A 20,672-nucleotide genomic window follows, 5' to 3' on the forward strand; every position below is an offset into this window, starting at 1 on the left:
CCACTGCCTCTGTCCTCACTGTGTCCACTGATTGTTCACGTTCTGATTCAAGAATGACCTTTTTTCCAGGAAAGTTTTTCTTCCTCCTAGAAATAAGAACTTCTGTTTCCCTCACTATAAGGGATTTTTTTTTTCTCTTTTCTGAGGCAGAGTCTTACGTTATAGCACAGGCTAGCCTTAAACTTGGAAGCCTCTGCCTCTGCCTCCTGAACAGCAGTGCAGCTGAGTGATGGGGTTTCACTTTGTGCCACGGTGCCTGACTGCTGTTAGGAATTGTCCTTACATTGTTCTACTGGTCATTATGTAGGTCATTCTGCCTTTAAATATCCAAATTTCTATATGATTGTGATTTCCCCTTCTGCATTCTGTGTCCATCACATCTCTCTGGAACTCAGTTGTTTGGAAGTTGACCTCTAAGTGAGTCTGCTTGGTTTCCTTTTTCTTTTCTAGTTTCTATCATTCCTCTTTTTGCTTTTCTTTCTGGTCCCTTTAGTAAACTTTGTCTTTCAACTTTTCTTTTCTCTCTTCCTTCCTTTCTTCCTCCCTTCCTTCCTTCTTAAATTTTATTTATTTATTATATGTAAGTACAATATAACTGTCTATACACAGCTCAGAAGAGGGCATCAGATCTCATTACGGATGGTTGTGAGCCACCATGTGGTTGCTGGAATTTGAACTCAGGACCTCCAGAAGAGCAGTCAGTGCTCTTAACCACTAAGCCATCTCTCCAGCTGCCTTTCAACTTTTCTAATGAGAGTTTCTTAGTTTTTTTGAGACAGGCTCTTGCTGTATAGTATACCCCTGAGTGGCCTGGTACTTGATGTTTAGCCCCAGTCTGGCCTCAAACCCATAACAGTTCTCCTGCCTCAGTATCCCAAGGGCTGAGATTATATGTGCAGATGAGATTCTCAAGACAGTCTGAAACTCAATATATAACAGACAGTCTGGAACTCAATATATAACTCAGGGGCTGAGCTTGAACTCCAGAGTCTCCTGCTGTAGCCTTCTGAGTGCAGGACTGTAGTCTCCTGCTTTTAGCAACAGTTCCCTGTTATAGGTTGAAAGTTGCTGAGTGGTGGTTTCACAACACTGATTATATTGACACCCACTGAACTGTTCATTTCATAGTGGGTTGAATTTTATGGGAAATGAAATATACACTTCAGTAAAGTTAGGGCTAAAATACCTTTAAGTGCCTCTGTGAAGAATTAATCACTCTTTTGAAGTTTTCTTCTCCTATATAATCTTTCTTTTCTGTATTTTATAGTAGGATTTTCTCAGCTGTCTAGTGCTTCTAAGCTATCCACTCACCAGAGAATGAGGGACTAGACCCAATATTCAGGATATAGAGGCAAGACACTCATTATGTGTTTGAGACTAGCATGAGCAAGCTTTCAGGTTAGCCATAGTGTGAGAGACTGTCTCAAAATAAAACAAAAACAACAATAGAAGAATAAGGGACTAGAGCTGGGCTGCTGTTCAGGAGGCTGAAGCAGGATCACAGGTAAAAGGTCTGCCTGTGCTTCAGGGTTGGTTCAAAGTCAGCCTGAGTAAGACTGTGTGAGGGGATGTGGTGGGGTGGGCTGGTTTACAGCCTGACTGCTCTGTGTGCCTGGCTATGGTCTATGAGCCTGACTATAAGATATGTTGGCCAGACACTTTGATGGGGTGATTCCGTGTCACCTGTTCTCTTAGGCCTGTCAGCTTCCCCAGGGAAGACTCTTCTGTCTCTTTCTGGAAGGATATGAAGCTGGCTGCTAGCATTGTGAGAACTCTGGAGAAGGTTGTCCTTAACCACTTAGCAAGGAGACACCAGCCTCCCACTGCAAGGTGGCATTCTCACTTCTAGCTGCCTGCCATCTTCCAGTCTGTACTCTTCAACTCTCTGCCAAGTTGGAAGAACGCCTTCTTAAAAATGGGAACTTAGCTAGGCATGGTGGCGCACGCCTTTAATCCCAGCACTTGGGAGGCAGAGGCAGGTGGATTTCTGAGTTCGAGGCCAGCCTGGTCTACAAAGTGAGTTCCAGGACAGCCAGGGCTACACAGAGAAACCCTGTCTTGAAAAACAAACAAACAAACAAACAAAAAAGGGAACTTTCAAACACAGGAAAATGGAGACAGTAGTAGCTGATTCCCACATTCCTTAGCCAGTTTCAACAATTACCAATTTGAGGCAAATTTTATTTGTTAAAAACACCACCAATTTTCTCTTGTCCAAATTATTTAAAAGCAAAGCGTAACATTTTATCTCTGTCATTGTGCATTTTAAAAAGATTTATTTGTTCTTTTGTGTGTATGGATAGTTTGCCTACATGTACCATATGCATGCAGTGCCTGAGGAGGCCAGAAGAGGGCATCGTATCCTCTAGAACCAGAGTTAAAGATAGTTGTGAGCCACCACCATGCAGGTGCTGGGAACAGAACCCAGGTTCTCTGCAAGAACAATTGGTGTTATTAACCACTGAACTATCTCTCCAGCCCCTTGTTGTACAATTCTAAAATATAAGGACTCAAAAATGTGAAGAAGAAAAAAAAAAAAAACCCTTAATACTACTGTCTTTCAACTTAGAAGCAAACCAACAAAATCAAACAACAAAAAAGATTTCACCTAAATGATACTGGTCCTTCTTTTCTTTTCTCTTCTTTTCTTTTCTCTTCTTTTCTTTTCTTTTCTTTTCTTTTCTTTTCTTTTCTTTTCTCTTCTCTTCTCTTCTCTTCTTTTCTCTTCTTTCTTTCTTTTTTTCTTTTTTTCTTTTTTTTCTTTTTTTAAGATTTATTTATTTATTGTAAGCACACTGTAGCTGTGCTCAGACACTCCAGAAGAGGGCATCAGATCCCATTACAGATGGTTGTGAGCCACCATGTGGTTGCTGGGATTTAAACTCAGGACCTTTGGAAGAGCAGTCAGTGCTCTTTACCGCTGAGCCATCTCTCCAGCCCCCCCCCCTGTTTTTTTTTTGTTTTTGCTTTTGTTTTTAGAGCTTTATTGTAGAAAGGCAGAGAGAAAGAGAAGATAGAAAGAGAGAGGCTGGCCATGGCCACATGGAGAGAGGGGAGAAGAGAGGGGGAAAGGAGAGCTAGAGATGAGAATAAGAGAGGTGAGATCTTAAGAGCGATACTGGTCTCTTAATCACTGCTAATTTCTCACCTCTGGCTGACCAGAATCCATTACTCCACCAAAACAAAGGCTTCATTTTAGTGGTTCTGGTATCTTGTTACTCACAGCCCCAGCTAACCTGCCTCTGCCTCCTGAGATCTGGGATTAAAGGCCTGAGCCACCACTGCCTGGTCCAGAAATTCTTAACTCAAAATCTGCAATGGTCTGATAGAGGCTTTGAGTGACTCCTAAATGTCCCTCTAGAATTTCACAAGCCAGGACTCCATCCTCTGCTTTTGAGAGACTTTGGGTTTTAAAAAAGAGATTTTCTGTTACTTTTTTTTTTTTAAATAACTAAACTTTTAAAACTGTTTGAATTTGGGGCTATGGGGCTTCTAAAGTTTGTACAATTTTTTAATATTGTGATATTAATATCAATGTGGAATCTTGGGGATGAACAAGAAAGGAAAAGTTGTAGCTTAGCTGTGATGTGTCTGTCAAGTTGACAAGGGGTCTTTTGTGCTGGCTAGTTTTATGTCAACTTGACACTCAATTGAGAAAAAATACCTTTGTAAGATTGGACTGTAGGCAAACCTGTTGGGCATTTTCTTAATTAGTGATTGATGTAGGAGGGTCCAGCCCATTGTAGATGGGGCCATTCCTGGGCTGGTGGTCCTGGGTTCTATAAGAGAGTAGCCTGAGCAAACCATGTAATGGCTCAGAGCTAGCTAGTAAGCAGCACCTCTCCATGGCCTCTGCATCAACTTCTGCCTCCAGGTTCCAGCCCTGTTTGATTTCTGCTCTGACTTCCTTCAGTGATAGAATATGATGTGGAAGCGTATGCCAAATAAATCCTTTCCTCCCCAACTAGGTCATAGTGTTTCATCACAGCAATAGTAACTTCTACTAAGACACTCCCAGTGATCTGCAGATGTGTGCAGTGGTGAAGCGATTGCCTGGTGTGAGCAAGGTCCCAAGTGTAATCTCTAGACAGTTCTCCCAACACACATACCACACAAAATCCTGTTCTCCACATGGTGTGGGACATATCCTTCCTCTTGTACATTGTACTTTGACTAGTGTAATCTTTGATCCTATTCACTTTTTGGATAATCTTGTCAGACTGATTAGAGCAAAACTAACGCTATGGATTTGTCCTTGTTACATTATTTCTAAATTCTGTCTCATCCTACATTCATGCCTAAAGTTTCTGGTTACAAATGTGAGAATCTGTATCTGTTCCTTTTGAATACTCTACTGTCCAGACATTCGTGATGGGATGGAAATGGGCATTGTGTCCATCATGGAACCTTGTTGGGTTATTTTCCTGATCATGGAGCAGAGGAGTAAGGAAAGGAGGCCAACATTTTGAGGAAGCGAAGATTCTGGTGGGGAGGAGGTATGTGAGTGTCTGTATCAGCAACAGGACTGAAACCAGGGCACAGGGACTGAGACTGGGAGAAAGCACAGTTCTGTGAGGACAGGCTTGTAGAATGGGACAGGGAAGCAGAGGTTTATACATTAGAAAATGAACATTGTTCTGCTAGATGCTGTAATTGTAAAGGACTTTATTCCTGTGTACCTTGTCCAGGCAGCAGCTTGTGAATGTGAGAACTGGCTTATATTTCAGATCAAACAACCCACGTACACATAGCTATTAGGGACGACTAGTATTCAAACTGAGTCCCATGCTGAACCAGGTCTCCTAAATAGCCTAGTGTGGGCAAGGGGTGAGGTCCACAATGGTTAAAAATACTGAAGCAGTAGACCAAAGTAATGCTTTGTGTTTGAGGTGTTGAGAAGGCCCAGACTTTTGTACCCAGTTCTTTCAAAGTTTCACTTTGTGTTTGACATTTTCTGTACTATACATCTCTTGTTGCTGTGACCAAATTTAAGAAAGGACTTAAAGGAGGAAGGGTTTGTTTTGACTGAATCTGAGAAAGACTGTAGTCCGTCCTGACCAGAACACCTGTCAGTAAACACATGAGGTCTTGTTAAGTCTACAATCTGGAAGTAGAAAATTGACAGAAAGTGAGGTCAGGCTGCAAAGGCTCAAGGCCCATACACAGTGAGCCACATTTACCAGCCAGAATTTACTTCCTGACATTTCCATAACCTTCCAAAACAGTACCACCAGCCATGGACTAAGTGTTCAAACACATGGGCCTATAGGGGACTCACTCTTTCTTTCTTTCTTTCTTTCTTTCTTTCTTTCATTCATTCATTCATTCATTTGTATTTATATGAGTACACTGTTACTGTCTTCAGACACACCAGAAGAGGGCATCAGATCCCATTACAGATGGTTGTGAGCCACCATGTGGTTGCTGGGGATTGAACTCAAGACCTCTTTTTTTTTTTTTTTGGTTTTTGGTTTTTCGAAACAGGGTTTCTCTGTGTAGCCCTGGCTGTCCTGGAACTCACTTTGTAGACCAGGCTGGCCTCGAACTCAGAAATCTGCCTGCCTCTGCTTCCCAAGTGCTGGGATTAAAGGCGTGCTCTACCACGCTCGGCTCAGTCACTGCTCTTAACTGCTGAGCCATCTCTCCAGTCCCCTAGGGGACATTTTCTATTCAGATCACAGCAATTTACAACTATTGGAAAATTTTACAATGGATGCTTTCTTCTGAAATTATTTGGAGATGTGAAAGAATTATTACTTTGGAGGAGAAATGAGACTATAAAATTGGTGCACACATATGTCTCATAAAACACAAAGATCTACTATTTTGAATCTATTTGTTCTTTGGATGAAATACATATGTGTTCATATATATGTCTCTTACATTGTAGGCCTTTGCCCAGTTTGATGCTGAGGGAGATGGGACAGTTGATGCTGAGAATATGCTGGAGGCCCTCAAGAACTCCAGTGGAGCCAATCTTCAGGGGGAGCTGAGCCATGTCATCAGACAACTGCAAGCCTGCTCTCTTGTTCCAGGTAGGTGCTCACATGAACTCTGAAGGCTCAAGACGTTCTCCTAGAACCATAGTGTTTTCAGTTAGTAAATGTAGCAGAAATGGCATCTAGGATAAGCCTTGTTGGTTATGGCACAAATACTGCACAAAGCTTAGAACAAAAATAAACTTCGTTGTGCTGCAGATTGACCCAGCTGTGGCACTGTGAATTCCCCCAAAGCATTCGTTAGACACATGATCTGAACGAAATCAGTGAAATCATCACTTTCATTCCTCAGCAGCGGTGGCTGGGCAGTTTTCTGCTTTTCCGCCCCTTGGTCAAGGGATTTGCTCCCTTCAGAAGCATTCCTGGCCCGTGCTGCATGTTCAAATAGCATCCTGCCCCTGTCTGCAGTGCTCTTCTTTACTTTCTTTTTTCTGTTTTTTTTTCTTTTTTCTTTGGCAACTTAATATTTTTGTAATTAATTCATTTTAATACTGTAAGCGCCTTTAGGATAGTGATCTTCTCTTATTTTTGCTGTGTCCTCACATTTTATTTTTGGCATGTGGCAAACATTTTATTGTTATTTTCTAAATCTTTTACTTTGAAACTTTTGTAATTTTTATAAATTGAAAAATGCTAAAAATTAAACAGTGGTGCTTCTACCTGTTTTACTCTTAAAAAATATTGCCTTTAAATTTTTTTTGTTTTCTTTGTGTTCATGTCCTTTTTTTTTTTTTTTTTTGGTTTTGGTTTTTTGAGACAGGGTTTCTCTGTATAGCCCTGGCTGTCCTGGAACTCACTTTGTAGACCAGGCTGGCCTCGAACTCAGAAATATGCCTGCCTCTGCCTCCCAAGTGCTAGGATTAAAGGCGTGTGCCACCACGCCCGGCTTGTATTCATGTTCTTGATCTCTCTGTCCCCACTGCCCCACCTCTTGTGTTTACTGAGGCTAGAACCTGTGGGCTTGTACAACATTCCTATACATCCAGCCTGGTCTGTGTTTTTAGATGGTTTCCTTGGTGACTCAGACGTATGTAAAGACAGCATCAGAATAAATCTTACCTTCATTTTTTTCAAGTGAGATGCCAATTCAATTTGAAAGGGAAATAGCATTGCACATCATCTGACCTAAGAATTTTGCCTGCTCTGTACACCAAGTGACAGTATTTCGTGTCTCTAGGGCAGGAATAAAGGCAGGATAGTCTTGGCAGATGGTGTGAGTCTAATGGCCGTTGATCCTTCTGACCTACTGCCAAGTGATGTATTTAACCAGGGGAGGAAAATGTCTGCATCTTAATGGAGAATGAATGTTTTGTTGTCTTTTATTATATAATTCTTATAGGGCATCATAGGTAGCCTGTATTATTTTTCCTGGTCTCATGGTATTTAAGCTGAATTTTGAATTTCATTTAGCTAGCATATCTTAGCATTTACAGTCACTCCCACCTTTGCATTGCAAATATGTGGGTAGCATTGTTTGGATTTCTCAGATTGTGTGTTATGTGCATGAGTGTGCTGGGCATCAAATCAGGACCTCACAAATGCTAGGCAAGCATTGTACCTCTGAACTATCACCCGAGTCTTAGGTTTTGCAGGTAGGGTTGAGAAGAGAGACCACCAGTGGATAATGTCTGCTGCACTGCATGCCTCATGGAGGAGGGAAAAGCTGATGGAGAGCAAGTCAGGGTCCAGATCCTGAAGTCCTTACATAGTACACTCAGGACTCAGAGCTTTGCGTTCAAAAATATGCAGCAGTATCACACGTACAAGAATTGTCACAGTCGCAAGCCTTTGTAAACTGTGGTCATCTCTGTGTGGCCTTGCGTAGTTTCCTAGTCCCCTCTCAAATGTTCTCCCACACTGAAACTTGTTCTTGCATCTCATTGTTGACACTTAGAGTTCACTGAAATCCATTCCTTTACAGAACCTTCCTAAACTGAAAACATCTTCCATTTCAGCATGGTATGTGTTGTGTGTATGAGTGTGTGTGTGACTCATGTGCACGCACACAACAGTCTGCTGTTTGTGTGGGTTCTGAGCAAATTCATTGTAGTCTCAACAGCCTCATGGATATAAAGCCTCATCTCCCTGTGGGAATGGGGAGGCATTGTCTAGATTTTGAGTTTTTAGAAATCATCTCTCTCTGGAGTTAGAGTAGGGCATATAATCATAGGCTACTTTATATATAGAAATTCATCTTAGCATCTTGCTTTATTCAAAAAGTTGTGGCGGAGTTTTTTGTTTTGTTTTTGAGCAGTTTGGTAATTTTATCTACATTTATTTACATTAAATTTATTTACATCCCAAACACAGCACCCCTCTCACAGAGTCCCTTCCCTATTCCCTTCACCTCTGAGGGGGTGGGGCCTCCCTAGTTATCCCCCACCCTGGTGCATCAAGACTGCAGGATTAGGCACATCCTTTCCCACTGAGGCCAGACAAGGTAGCCCTCTGCTGCATATGTGCTAGGGGCCTTGGTCCAGCCCATGTGTACTTTTTGATTGGTAGCTCAGTCTCTGGGAGCTCCCAGGGGTCCAGGTTAGTTGACACTGTTGGTGGTCCTGTGTGGTTCCTATCCCCTTCAGGGCCTTCAATCCTTCTAACTCTTCTAGTGAATCTGTTCTGCTATTAAAGACAAGTTCCCTAGAGACTGCTGGCATCTTGATCAGAGGCTATTTACATAGGTCACTTGAACTTGTGAAAAATTATCAAATAATACAATTATGTGACTTTTAAAAAATTTTTTTGACTTTCTTTTCATACATTATGATTCATTTAAAAAGAGGTGGGGGGGGAAACTACAAGCATGTCTCTGTTTCCAGAAAAACTGCCATTTTATCCTTGCTTACTTCACCTGTGCTCCTGGGCTATAGTAACCTCAACTTGAGACTCATTAATTTTGGTTCTAAGGAACCAGAACAGGAGTCTAAACAGTGGCAGGTGTGGTCTGTGTCATGTCTTCTAAGATTACTTGGGATAATTGTCCAGGGGAGTCAGGAGACGTTCAGGGAACCTAAGATGATGAGAGCATCTAAGTGAGACAACTGAACAAGAGGTGTTGAGAATGAAGAGAAGATGGAGGCTTCAGATGAGACATACACTGGGGAGAAGGATCTAGAATGGCAGGAGGAGCACAAGGAGGGAGTGGAGGAGCGTTCCCCACCCCGCCTTCTTCTCGATATCTTGTGAGTCATCCGAGCTTCATATCCACCCTGTTGTAAAGCAAGGCTGCCTGGACCTTTGCCACCCCTGGACAACATGCTACACCTTGTGAGGGCCACACGAGACAGCATATGCCAAGTACCTTACACCATGTAAAATTCGCCAGAAACTGTATCAATGGCAATAGATGTTTTGTTGTTAGGACTTTAGCATGAACACTAAGTTTCAAGGCATCGATTCCTTCTTCTGGCCTGAGTGGACACCAGACATGCATGTAGTGCATATACATACATGCAGGCAAAACACTCATACATACAAATAAATATAAAAATAAATATATCCTTTAAAAATATTTTTTCCTACTGCTAAGCTATCTCTCTAGTCCCTGTAATTCTTAATTGATTGCTCCAGGTTTGTTTCCTTATGAGGCTTGAAATTTCAGTAAAGTTGATGGCTGCTTTTAATTTAGTCAGTTCAGATGGGGCAGCAGATACAGGATGTGGGAACTATTGTGGTGGCTTCACCAAAACACCAAAAATGGATTTTGTGTCTTTAGGTTTCATCGACATATTTTCAGAGTCAAAGGAGGGCCTTGGCATTCACTCATCAATGATATTGCGCTTCCTGCATCGCAATCGGATCTCTAGCATGGTGATTCCCTACCCAATGTTAGACCACTGTAATAACATGTGCACCATGAGATCATCAGTTCTGAAGGAGTCTCTGGATCAACTGGTACAAAAAGAAAAGGGTATGTGTATGGGAGAGTTGCCTGAAAATACTCTCCTATTATTTCTTCTAGTGTTTAGTAAAGGGTGAGCCAGTTCCTTGTTGCCGGTATGTCTGAAAATACTTGACCAGCTTGTAGCCTAAGAATGTTCAGCCTGCCTCCTTTCATGGACATGTCTGATGACTTGCGTTTGGTCCCCAAAATTTGTATAAAAAGATACAATGGTGCACATCTGTGATGTCAGCATATCAGGAGAATCAGCTGGAAGCTAACTAGCCTGAGTGTCTAGGGTGGCAGCAGAAACAAGAGAACCCTGCCTCTCAGAAAGGCAGAAACAAGAACTGACTCTTGAAATGTTTTTTCTGACTTCCACATGTGTGCTGTGATGCACATGGAGACCCACTTTCACTTGATGATGATGATGATGCTGATCTGATGATGATGATGAAGAAGAAGAAGAAGAGGAAGAGGAAGAAGAGGAGGAGGAGGAGAAGGAGAAGAAAACAGATCAGACTCTCTCAGCAAAAACATAAGCAGTCAAAATAGTCATTTCAGGAGCAAAATATATTTTCTGTCATATTAATGATGCTGAGTTTTGGCTTTTTGGTTTTTTGTAACTATTCTCTGTCCATTACCTAACTTTTTGTCCCATGGCAATAAACACTCAAGTAAATATTAGTTGTTATAAGTGCATATATTTACATTTTGAATGTATAAACAGTATATGACTTGATTTTTCAAAGAAAGACTGTTAACCTGGAAAAGAATGAGAGGAGGGAGGATCAGGAAATATTCAGAAATGTAAGTGGCTAAAGCCTCATTTGAGCCAGCAAGATGGCTCGGCAGCTGAAGGCACTTATGACCAAGGTTGAAATCCCAAGTTTCATCTCCAGAACACACACAGTAGAAGGAGAAAAGCAACTCTTGCAGTTTGTCCTATGGTTTCTGCACCTGTGCACTATGCCATGTGCTTACCCACCCACAAAGTCAAATAAATGAGTAAGCAAGCAAGCAAATTAACAAATATGATTAAAATAAAAGCATAATTACAGAAATGTAAGTGCAAATGATTCTTCCCTCTGTGTAGGTTTATAAAGATACCAGTTCTGTGGTATCACAGTGTAGTCAATAAGAAGATGGGGCAATCATTGGTCTGTGGGGTCTTTGGAAGGAGATTATTGTTGTATTTCGAAACAGGGTTTCTCTGTGTGACCCTGGTTGTCCTGGAACTTACTCTATAAACTAGGCTGGCTTCAAACTCAGAGATCCACCTGTCTCTGCCTCTCAAGGACTAGGATTAAAAGTGTGCATCACCACCACCCGCTGGAAAGAGATTTTAAAGAATGTTAGGTTTTGGTGCCAAAGGGTTAAGCATGTTTCTGTTAGGGACTTTAAATGACTGCTTTCTTTTTCTCTTTATGAAATAACTAAGCTCTGGTGTTTCCTTGCAGAAAGCCCTGGAGATCTAGCCAGAAGCCCAGAGATGGATAAGCTCAAGTCAGTAACCAAGTGTTATGCTTATATAGAAACGTCCTCCAACCCTGCAGACATATACAGGATGACAAATGGAGAAACATCATCCTACTGGCAGTCAGATGGCAGTGCGCGCTCACACTGGATACGGTGAGTAGTGCATGCTTTATTCTTTTAAAATTTAGAATGTGGCCTGGAGAGAGCTCTTCTGGGAGGTATAAATAGAAATCATTGCCTTGTTTTCTCTTGGCTAACCATAACTGAGGGTATACTCAGTTATAACTGAGGGTTAGCTAACCTATAACTCAGCTTTCTGGATGCAGTTTAGAATTGTTTCTTGGCCAGTATAAGAATTTTGTTAGAATGTTCATATTGCCCATTCCTGCCTAAACTAATAATTTGAAAGGAAATATAAAATTATACTAACTGAGTGGCTATGTAGATGTTTAGGGAGGCCATACAGACTTTGAAATACATAGCTAGCATCTGAGGACTGTCATTTAGAAATTCATCTCTACATATACCAAATGTAGTGGTATATGTAAATACCTCCAACCTGTAGACAAAGGGAAGAATACTTTGCACGGGGTTGGAGGATGTAAATGAGATGTGTTTGTGACCCCACCAGTGCTTGGGCCATGGAAATACTAGTGGTTTCTGTTGTGTTTTCCAGTTTGAAGATGAAGCCAGATGTTGTGCTTAGGCATCTGTCCATTGCAGTGGCTGCCACTGACCAGAGCTACATGCCACAGCAGGTGACAGTGGCTGTGGGAAGGAGTGCCAGTGACCTGCAGGAAGTTCGTGATGTGCACATCCCCAGCAATGTCACTGGCTATGTGACACTGCTAGAAAATGCCAACATCAGTCAGCTCTGTGAGTTCAACAGTTGTGGGTTGTGAGAGGAGGAACAGTAGTAGTTTTGTTTTAAGCCTTAAGAAGGCCTCTGAAATTTTGGGATTTGATTTGCTTCTATTACACCCGGGGGGTGGGGGGGAAATCATTATTATTTTATCTACTAAGTAATTCTAAAAACTATAGAAAAGCAATAAAGTCTTTTTGTAATTAAAAATATATTGTTATTTTCTTACTAGAAAACTTTCAAATATGGACAAAGAAAAATATTCAAAATCTTACTACACAGAGCTTTGATGTGGTTCTTTCCAGGCCACTTCTTGTGTTTATGAATTTTTGTGTGTGTGTTTATACATGTATATACATAAACCGTACTTCTTAACAAAAAGAATTATATGTATTTGCATGTAGTATATATAGCATATCTCAAAGATTATAATATTCTGCTCATATTCCTTTGTATTTTTACTGTTTTGTTTTTGAGACAAGTCTTGCTATATAACTGTGGCTGTCATGAGACTCTCTATGTAGTCCAGGTTGGCTTTGAACTCAGAGATCCATACGTCACTGCATTCCAAGTGCTAGGATTAAAGGCATGCGCCCCTGTGCCTCCACTTTTTTGTTTTGACTTTTGAGACAGGATCTCACGATAAAGCTCAGCTGACTGGAACTCACTGTGTAGACCTGGATAACCTCAACATCACAGACTTCTTTCTGCCTCTGCCTCTGGAGTACTGATAGTAAAGTTGTGTACCCCGTGCTGGACTCGTTTGTATTTTTAGTATGCTGTCATCTCATATAGTGGTGATACCTTTTTTAAGGGTTATAAAAATGTCTCAATTCTAACCTACCATTTATTCTTGGTCATTTATGTTTTCACTTTTTTTTTTTTTTTTTTCTAAGACAGGGTCTCTTTGTTTATCAGAGCCCTGGCTGTCTTAGAACTCATTCTGTAGACCAGGCTGTCCTCAGATTCAGAGATCTGCCTGCCTCTGCCTCCCGATTCCTGTTATTAAAGGTGTGCACCACCCCTACCTGGCTGTTTTCAATTTTTTTCTATTGTATACTTGGTCACACATAACATTTTCGATGTAACAGTTGTGTGATTTTTTTTCTTTTCTCTCCTTATGTCATTAAGGGAGCCAGAATGCTTCAGGGCTTGTTTCAGTTTTTCCAATGCTTTCCTGGGCTAAGAGTGCTTTTGCTTTGCTTCAAGTTTCTCAGGCCTAAGGAGGTGGTAGTCTTTGTGTCTCATTCATATACCAAAAAGTAGTTATACTTGTAGAATAGAGGCTTCCTGCCTCAGGCTGTGCTACTCTGTCCTCAGCTGTATCCTTTAAATGTCTTTCCTCCTTCAGCCACCTGAGCAGCTGTGACATCTGAAAGTGAGTTTTGTCTGTGTCCTCTATTTTGTACTTGGTTGTTAAGAAGACATTCTCACAACCATCTGTAAGCCAGACACAGAAACTCAAATTGCTAGAAAGAATTTTAGAAATGTCAAACCACACTTTTCAGTGAGAATTCATAAAACTGTGTGGTTTTCACAATTCATAATGTTCTGAAGAAGTTTTATCTACATCACTCCTAAGTTTACACATTTTCCTATGATTTCTCAGATTCGTCAGTGCTTTTGAGACAGGTTAATTCTACAGTAGTTCCACTGTACACACACATCATTTATTTCTGTTATTAAAATATATCTTAACACTTTTTCATTTTGCTTTTAGCTATGAACCTACTGTTTGCTGATCCTTTAAAGACATTAATCCAATGCTGAACTTTTGCTTGTGCTCGACAGATGTCCAGATAAACATAAAGCGTTGTCTTAGCGACGGATGTGACACTAGGATTCACGGTCTGAGGGCTGTTGGCTTTCAGAGAGTAAAGAAATCTGGAGTCTCTGTCTCTGATGCCTCTGCAATATGGTATTGGTCTCTGCTGACATCTTTGGTGACAGCGTCTATGGAGACAAATCCTGCCTTTGTCCAGACAGTGCTGCACAATACTCAGTAAGTCACTCTTAAAATGGTGCTTCTGTAGTAATGAATTGTTAGTGTATTATATATGGGTTCAATGACAGAATGTATCCTTAGTGCAACTGCCAAGTATGGGCCTAAAGGATGTATCTAGTGTTTGTTTGTCTGACCAATTTTGAGATTAGCATTACTAAGTACAACTTGAAAGCAAGTGACACTGCTGGCAATACTAAATCTGTAGTGAGGGGGTGGCCACCCCCTACCCTTCATTCCTGTCCTAAAATCATTTTAATTGCTGGGCATGGTGGGTCACACTTTTAATCCCAGTACTTGGGAGACAGAGATACTTGGATTCCTGAATTCAAGGCCAGCCTGGTCTACAGAGCCAATTCTAGGACAGCCAGGGTGATACAGACTCAAAAAAACCAAACAAACAAATCATTTTTATTAAACCTTTTAAAGTTAGAGAAGTATGGCAAGAATAATCAAATAATCTTTGTCCAGTCATGTGAGAGTCCCCAGATACTTTAATAATGTGCTCCCTATAAACAACATTTTCTGAAAAACCACCATCTGAGGAAATTAATGTGTTCCTAAGATCCCATTTGTTTTTTCTGAGTTGTGCCAGTAAAGCCCTTCAGCAGGAAGATCTGTTCCTGAGTTGTATTTTGCATTTCTTTGTCGTGTCCCTTTAGTGTCCCTAAGTCTAGAACAAATCTTCAGTCTTCCCTTGACTTTAACAACTTTGACCCCCTCTAAAAATTAGTTCCCTAGGACTGTGTGATGTTTGTTTCATCACAAACAGATTTAGGTTTTATATTTCATTTTGCTCAATTGAGAGTCTTCCTGTGTAGCCTAGACTGCCCTGTAACTCACAGCTTCCTGCCTCAGCCTCCCAAGTGTTGGGCACTCAGGTGTGTGCCCAGGCCTGGCTGCTGTGTCTTGAGCAGGGTTGTCCGACTGATGCTGTGCTCTCACTGCAGTCCATCTGCACATGGCCTGCTCTTGGAACCACTACTGTCAGCTTTGACTTTGTCAGATTTGTCAAGTCTAGAGTTTTTTTTTCTTTATAATTGATTATTTGGTAAGGAGGTAATTTAGGGCTAAATCTCACCCCTATGAAACTTTCTATTTGTAAGGATTTCTGTTATTAAGGATTCACAGATTTCTAGTTTATTCACTGGGTTATAACTAACCACAGCTTTTAAAAAAATCTTTGTTTTTATTTTTGTGTGCCTGTTTTTTTCTGTTTATACCACATGTGTGTAGTGCCCACAGAGGTCAGAAGAAAGCTTTGGATCCCTTGGAACTGGAGTTATAAGCAGTTGTAAGCCACCTGATATAAGTGCCAGGAACCAAACCCAGAATCACAGTAAAAACAGCCCATGCTTTTAACCCCCAAACCATCGCTAGTCCCAGCCACAGTTTTAATGCTCACATGTTCCCAGATATGGCTTGTAGCAACGCCTTCAATCTGACTTGTGCCATTTTGCATTATATCTCCATGTCTGTCTGTCCGTCTGTCTCTCTACCCATCATTCTTAGACTTGTCATTATAGAATAGTTCCTCAAACAAACAAACAGCTTTTTTCTTTTCAGACAGGGCTGTGCTCTGTTATAGCCCAGGCTGGTCTTGAACTCAAGGACTCACATAACCTTCTGCATCAGACTCTGTAGAAACTGGCACAATAGGTACACACTAGAGTACCCACCTATTTCTCCACATTCTGTCCAAGGAACTGTGAGTTTATTTGGAATGGTTTCTACCTCTGTCCTTTAATGAACTGTTTTCCCAAGCAGTCAGGGGCTACATAGTTACTTTTTTCAGTCACCACGATAAAGACAAAGCGATTTAAGGAAAGAATGGTTTATTTTGGATCATGACTTGTAATCATCATGTTCATTATGACAGGAAAGGCATGGCAGCAGGAAAAATAAGGTAGCTGGTCACATTGTGTCATTTTGTTCTTTTTATTTAGTCTGGGACCCAAGTCCCTATAATTATATACCACTCATGTTCATGGTGGGCCTTTGGTCTCAGTTAAACCTCTTTGGAAATGCCCTCACACATACTTGGAGGTTTGTGTTCTAAGTGATTCTAAATCTCATGTTGACAATAAATATTAAACATCACAAGGTCCTTGGAGAATGTTACTTGAAAACTCAGCTAATTGCTGTAAGGTTGTTACTTCTCCTAATCTTTTCAGTAGACACAGCCAGCAAATTCACATTTGTATAGAAATAAAACATAGACTCATACACTTATTTACAGTTGTATTTCTGCATCCATAATACTGAGAACTGAATTTTCATGAATATTTCCACATCCAGTTCAGCACCATGGGAGTCATTTTTGTGTTCTCTATTTCTGGATGTGTCAGACAACCTCCACATATCCTTCCTTCCTTGCTGCTGTGAGCACCCTTGCCCAAGTGCCTTTTTGTCCTCAAGTTCTATACCCTTTGTCATGCCATCCTTCTTATTCCAATTGGCACCTTTATTCCATACTGGTTTGTCCCTTTGTGCAGATACTCTCTCACTCTGCCCAGACCACCCACAGCACCACTGTCACCCACAACTCTACTGCTGTGCTCTGAGTTTTCATGAAGGGAGGGAGGAAGAGCTTTCTATCTTAGTTTTGTTACTTGATTTTTCACTTGTTTGCTTATTTTGAGGGTCTCTACATAATTCTGACTATCCTAAACTATGTAGGCCAGGATGGCCTCGAACTCACAGAGATTTGCTCAACCCCCTAAGTGCTGGGATTAAAAGAGGTTGTTGCCACACCTGGCCCCTACTTTAGTTTTTTGAAGATGTCCCAGCTTGTTGCAGAATACTCTTATTGTGTTGTCCTAGTACCCCTGACTTTTATATTATAGCTCATGTATCTAAAAGCAATACAAAATAAAAGCTGTACTTGAGGAGAAATAATTAAAAATGCATTTGGGTCAGAGTAAATATTTATTTGTATGATAGGAAATGAATCCCATTAATGACTGTGTGGTTTTTGCCTTTATTGACAGCTATAGCTGAGCATAGTTGCCGGCACAATCCCAAATGACTGTCCAGCAGGCTGGGAGAACCAGAGAAGTGGGAAAGCTGGCATGGTCTTTAGGTTACTGCATTGTCTATATTTGGAAATGTAGAAATTGTCAGGCATGGTGCTGTACATCTACAATCCCAGCACTCAGGAGGCTGGGGAAGAGGATTTCCATGAGTTGGGAATCAGCGTGAACTATGCAGTGAGATAACAAGACCCTACATAGCAAGAAAAACAAAATAAAGGGCTGATACTTTGCCTAGCATTTAAAAACCCTATGTTCAATCCCCAGGACTTGATGCTCTTACAGAGGACCCTAGATCAGTTCCCAGGACCCTCATCAGGAAGCTCATAACCACCTGTAACTCTAGCTCCAGAGGGTCTTATACCCTCTCTGCTCTCCTTGGGCACTGTTCTTTTAGTGTACAGACACACACAGACACACACACCCCTTCTCTCGTGTCTCTTTGTCTGTCTCTGCCTCTCCATCTCTGTCTCTGTCTCTTTCTTTTTTCATCTGTCTTTCTCTCACACATGCATGCCTATGCATGCACACAAAAATAAAAATGAAATATATAAAAATAATTATAACAAATGATGATCAGTTCTAGAATTTTGAGGGTGGGTTTTTTATTTGAAACAAAGTCTCACCATGTAATCCAGCTTGGCCTCAAACTTATCCTCAGCCTCTAAAATTCTGGTGGGAGTCACCATGCTTGCCTTATGATGTTTTTGTGTGTTCTTGGCGTATTTTCAAGGGTTTCATGCGACACTCATGTAGTCTGCACAGCCAGCACCTAGTAATCACTTGTTACATAAATTTAAAACAAACATTAAGGTGAAAAGGCCAAAAGACCACATCAGGCACAGGAAACATGATGTTATTGATCTGCTTAGGAAGCAATACTATTTGTGACACCTCTTTTGATGCCACAGATCCTAAAGTCCTTGTATAGACAGACTGTCTGCTAAATTCACACAACACGGATCTTGGGACAGTTTTCTTGAGTCTGTGTCTTTTCTTCTTACCACTTACCATAAGTTCCAGGGAGCCAAGGAAGCTTTTACACAGGGTGATAGAACTTTTCCAAAAACGGAAAAAAAAAAAGGGAAACCCTACTAAACTGCTTAGCATATAGCTCCTAGGGACACAAGTTCAGGTCATATTGTGCACCAGGCTCTCGACAGGAGGACTGACGAGAGATTACGCGTGCTAGCTCAAGAGGTTCTTCAGCACAGGATTTGATGGTGTGCTTTTGTCTAATGTCATGTCTGGCTTTGCTCTGATTGCACATATTACTTCTTTAGGAAGGCACTGCAGCACATGCCACCGCTGTCCCTCTCTCCAGGATCTACGGACTTCTCAACTTTCCTCTCTCCTAATGTTCTGGAAGAAGTGGACAGCTTCCTCATAAGGATAACTAGGTAAAATTAAGGATGCTGAGGTGAACAACTTGTATGGGGTAGAAGGCATATGTGCTCATTCAGTTCTTAAGAAAAACTTAGAAGAATCTTTCCACTAAAAGACTCATTTTTAGTAACCAAAGAGAAAAGGAAAAATCCATCCTAATTGAATTAACTTTGGTATGCCTCCAATATCATCTGATTTTAAGAATTTGAATGCAGAGGAAGTTGGCCTCTGATTCATTTAGAAGAGATGTATCCAAAACTAAGATGCAAGTCTCTTCTCCCTTACCTGTGACCTTCAGTCAGAGCATGCTTGCAAACAGGGCTAACAAGCCTAGCTGTCCATAGAACTGAGAAAGAGTGTCTTAGTAACTTTATAGAATGGATCATTTGATTTGAGGATGCTTGGTTCTCCAAGTGAGCCTTCAGGACATTAATCATTCCCTGAGATGCACAGATAGCTTTAAGTTTCTGTTATGGTGTGTTTAGAAAGGCAGAGAAATATAAAGCGGGTGGAGGTAATAGTTTTCACTCTTTTCAAGAAATGCATCCTCAGCTGTGTCCAACCTAGCTCATTCCCAAGGAGTCTTGATGGAGACTGGCTGCAACAGTTCATTTATCTTTGGCTTAATGGTGTGCTTTGTATTATTAAAGTTTCAAAGGTGAGGATTTAATTTTCTGTCCCTTGGGTTGATTCTGCTTTTCCTTAGGTTATCTTAAGGATTTTGAAAACACATTTCTCATAAACATCTAGGGAGCACATGACAAGTTAATTTTACCTATAGGGATTAATTGCATGGGTTTAAGCTGTCTGGTTTTCTTTTATTTCAGGAAGTGAAAGATTTTTTGTTTTTTGTTCTTTGTAGCTGCTGTTCTACTCCAGAGGTAGAGCTGACTCTTCTGGCTTTTGCACTAGCAAGAGGAAGTATTGCCAAAGTAATGAGCTCTCTGTGTACCATCACTGACCACTTGGACACACAGTATGACGCCTCATCCCTCATCTCATCCATGGCATCTGTCAGGCAGAACCTGCTCCTGAAATATGGTAAATGTCCTGGGCATTATAGAAGTGCTAGCAGTGGAGAAAGCCGAATGCCAGCCTTTTCAGTGCCCTTTGGCCTCTTCTGGTCCCTGAGTGAATAGATCTGACTGCTAGCTTTTCTCTGGAATTGGTAGGAGAAGAAGGGTGTCAGTTTTTGAATTTTCTAGTACAGTGACTTGGGTCTGGAAGCAATTTTGAGCAGAGCCATCTTTGGTAAAGTACCAGTGTGTGTCATTATGTAAGTAGAGAGACTTGGCTGGAGTATTTGTCATCTGAAGGTACAGAGCTCACTGAGACCTGGTACAGAGGGATTGTTGTGTCAGAAAGCTTCCCTCTGCATCCACACCATAGCTGCTCAGAGACACATGTGTGCCTGCTGTTGCTTTTCCTGCCTGGGCCCATCTCAACACTTTGTAAATGGCCTAGCATGGGGCTCCCAATACTTCTCAACCAGTGCCCGTAAAGCTGTTCACAGTGATTGCAACCAGGCAGCGAGGAACAACATTTACCATGCCAGCCTCTGGTGGCAAAATTATCTTCTAAGCTCAGTGATTGTTCTGGTCCTCCTCAGTATTTCAGGCATGACTGGGATATTCCCACCATGATGTTTGTGCAATGGAATACAACTTCGCGATTTATTTTTATGTTTAACTTTTAAAGTCAGAGAATTGTCCTATGAATCCAGTTTCTCTCTACACTAGCAAAGTGTGTGAGAAGTTGAGTGGCATCTAGAAGCTGAAGTGCTTTCCAGATATATTTACCTTTCATATTGGGATTGTTGGGACAGGGAGCAGAGGAGACGAGAAGATGGCAGGGACTGGGCATGACTAACAGTGATTAGTATGAGCTATGTTAGAGGTTAGTGGGTATTTGCTATTTATTTGTTTACTTTTTTATTTAGAGACAGGTTTCACTGTGTAGCTCTGGCTGGCCTAGAACTTGATGTGTGGACTCAAACTCACAGAGATCCTCCTGTCTCTCCCTCCTGTATCCT

At 41.2% G+C, this 20,672-nt stretch overlaps 1 protein-coding gene across 3 annotated transcripts in view; it reads left to right on the plus strand.

Moving 5' to 3' along the window:
• The window catches only part of Zzef1 (zinc finger, ZZ-type with EF hand domain 1), a 130,971-nt gene that overhangs the window by 15,891 nt on the left and 94,408 nt on the right, over positions 1–20,672 (plus strand). For all 3 annotated transcript variants that reach the window (XM_006532601.4, XM_006532602.4, NM_001045536.2), the window contains exons 2-8: positions 5,891–6,035; positions 9,715–9,909; positions 11,340–11,511; positions 12,035–12,234; positions 14,012–14,222; positions 18,538–18,654; positions 19,503–19,681. In XM_006532601.4, the coding sequence (XP_006532664.1) occupies positions 5,891–6,035; positions 9,715–9,909; positions 11,340–11,511; positions 12,035–12,234; positions 14,012–14,222; positions 18,538–18,654; positions 19,503–19,681 (1,219 nt within the window). The remainder of the gene's footprint in view (positions 1–5,890; positions 6,036–9,714; positions 9,910–11,339; positions 11,512–12,034; positions 12,235–14,011; positions 14,223–18,537; positions 18,655–19,502; positions 19,682–20,672) is intronic.

The sequence above is a fragment of the Mus musculus genome, chromosome 11 (genome assembly GCF_000001635.26).
Source record: "Mus musculus strain C57BL/6J chromosome 11, GRCm38.p6 C57BL/6J".
NCBI classification, from domain to species: domain Eukaryota; kingdom Metazoa; phylum Chordata; class Mammalia; order Rodentia; family Muridae; genus Mus; species Mus musculus.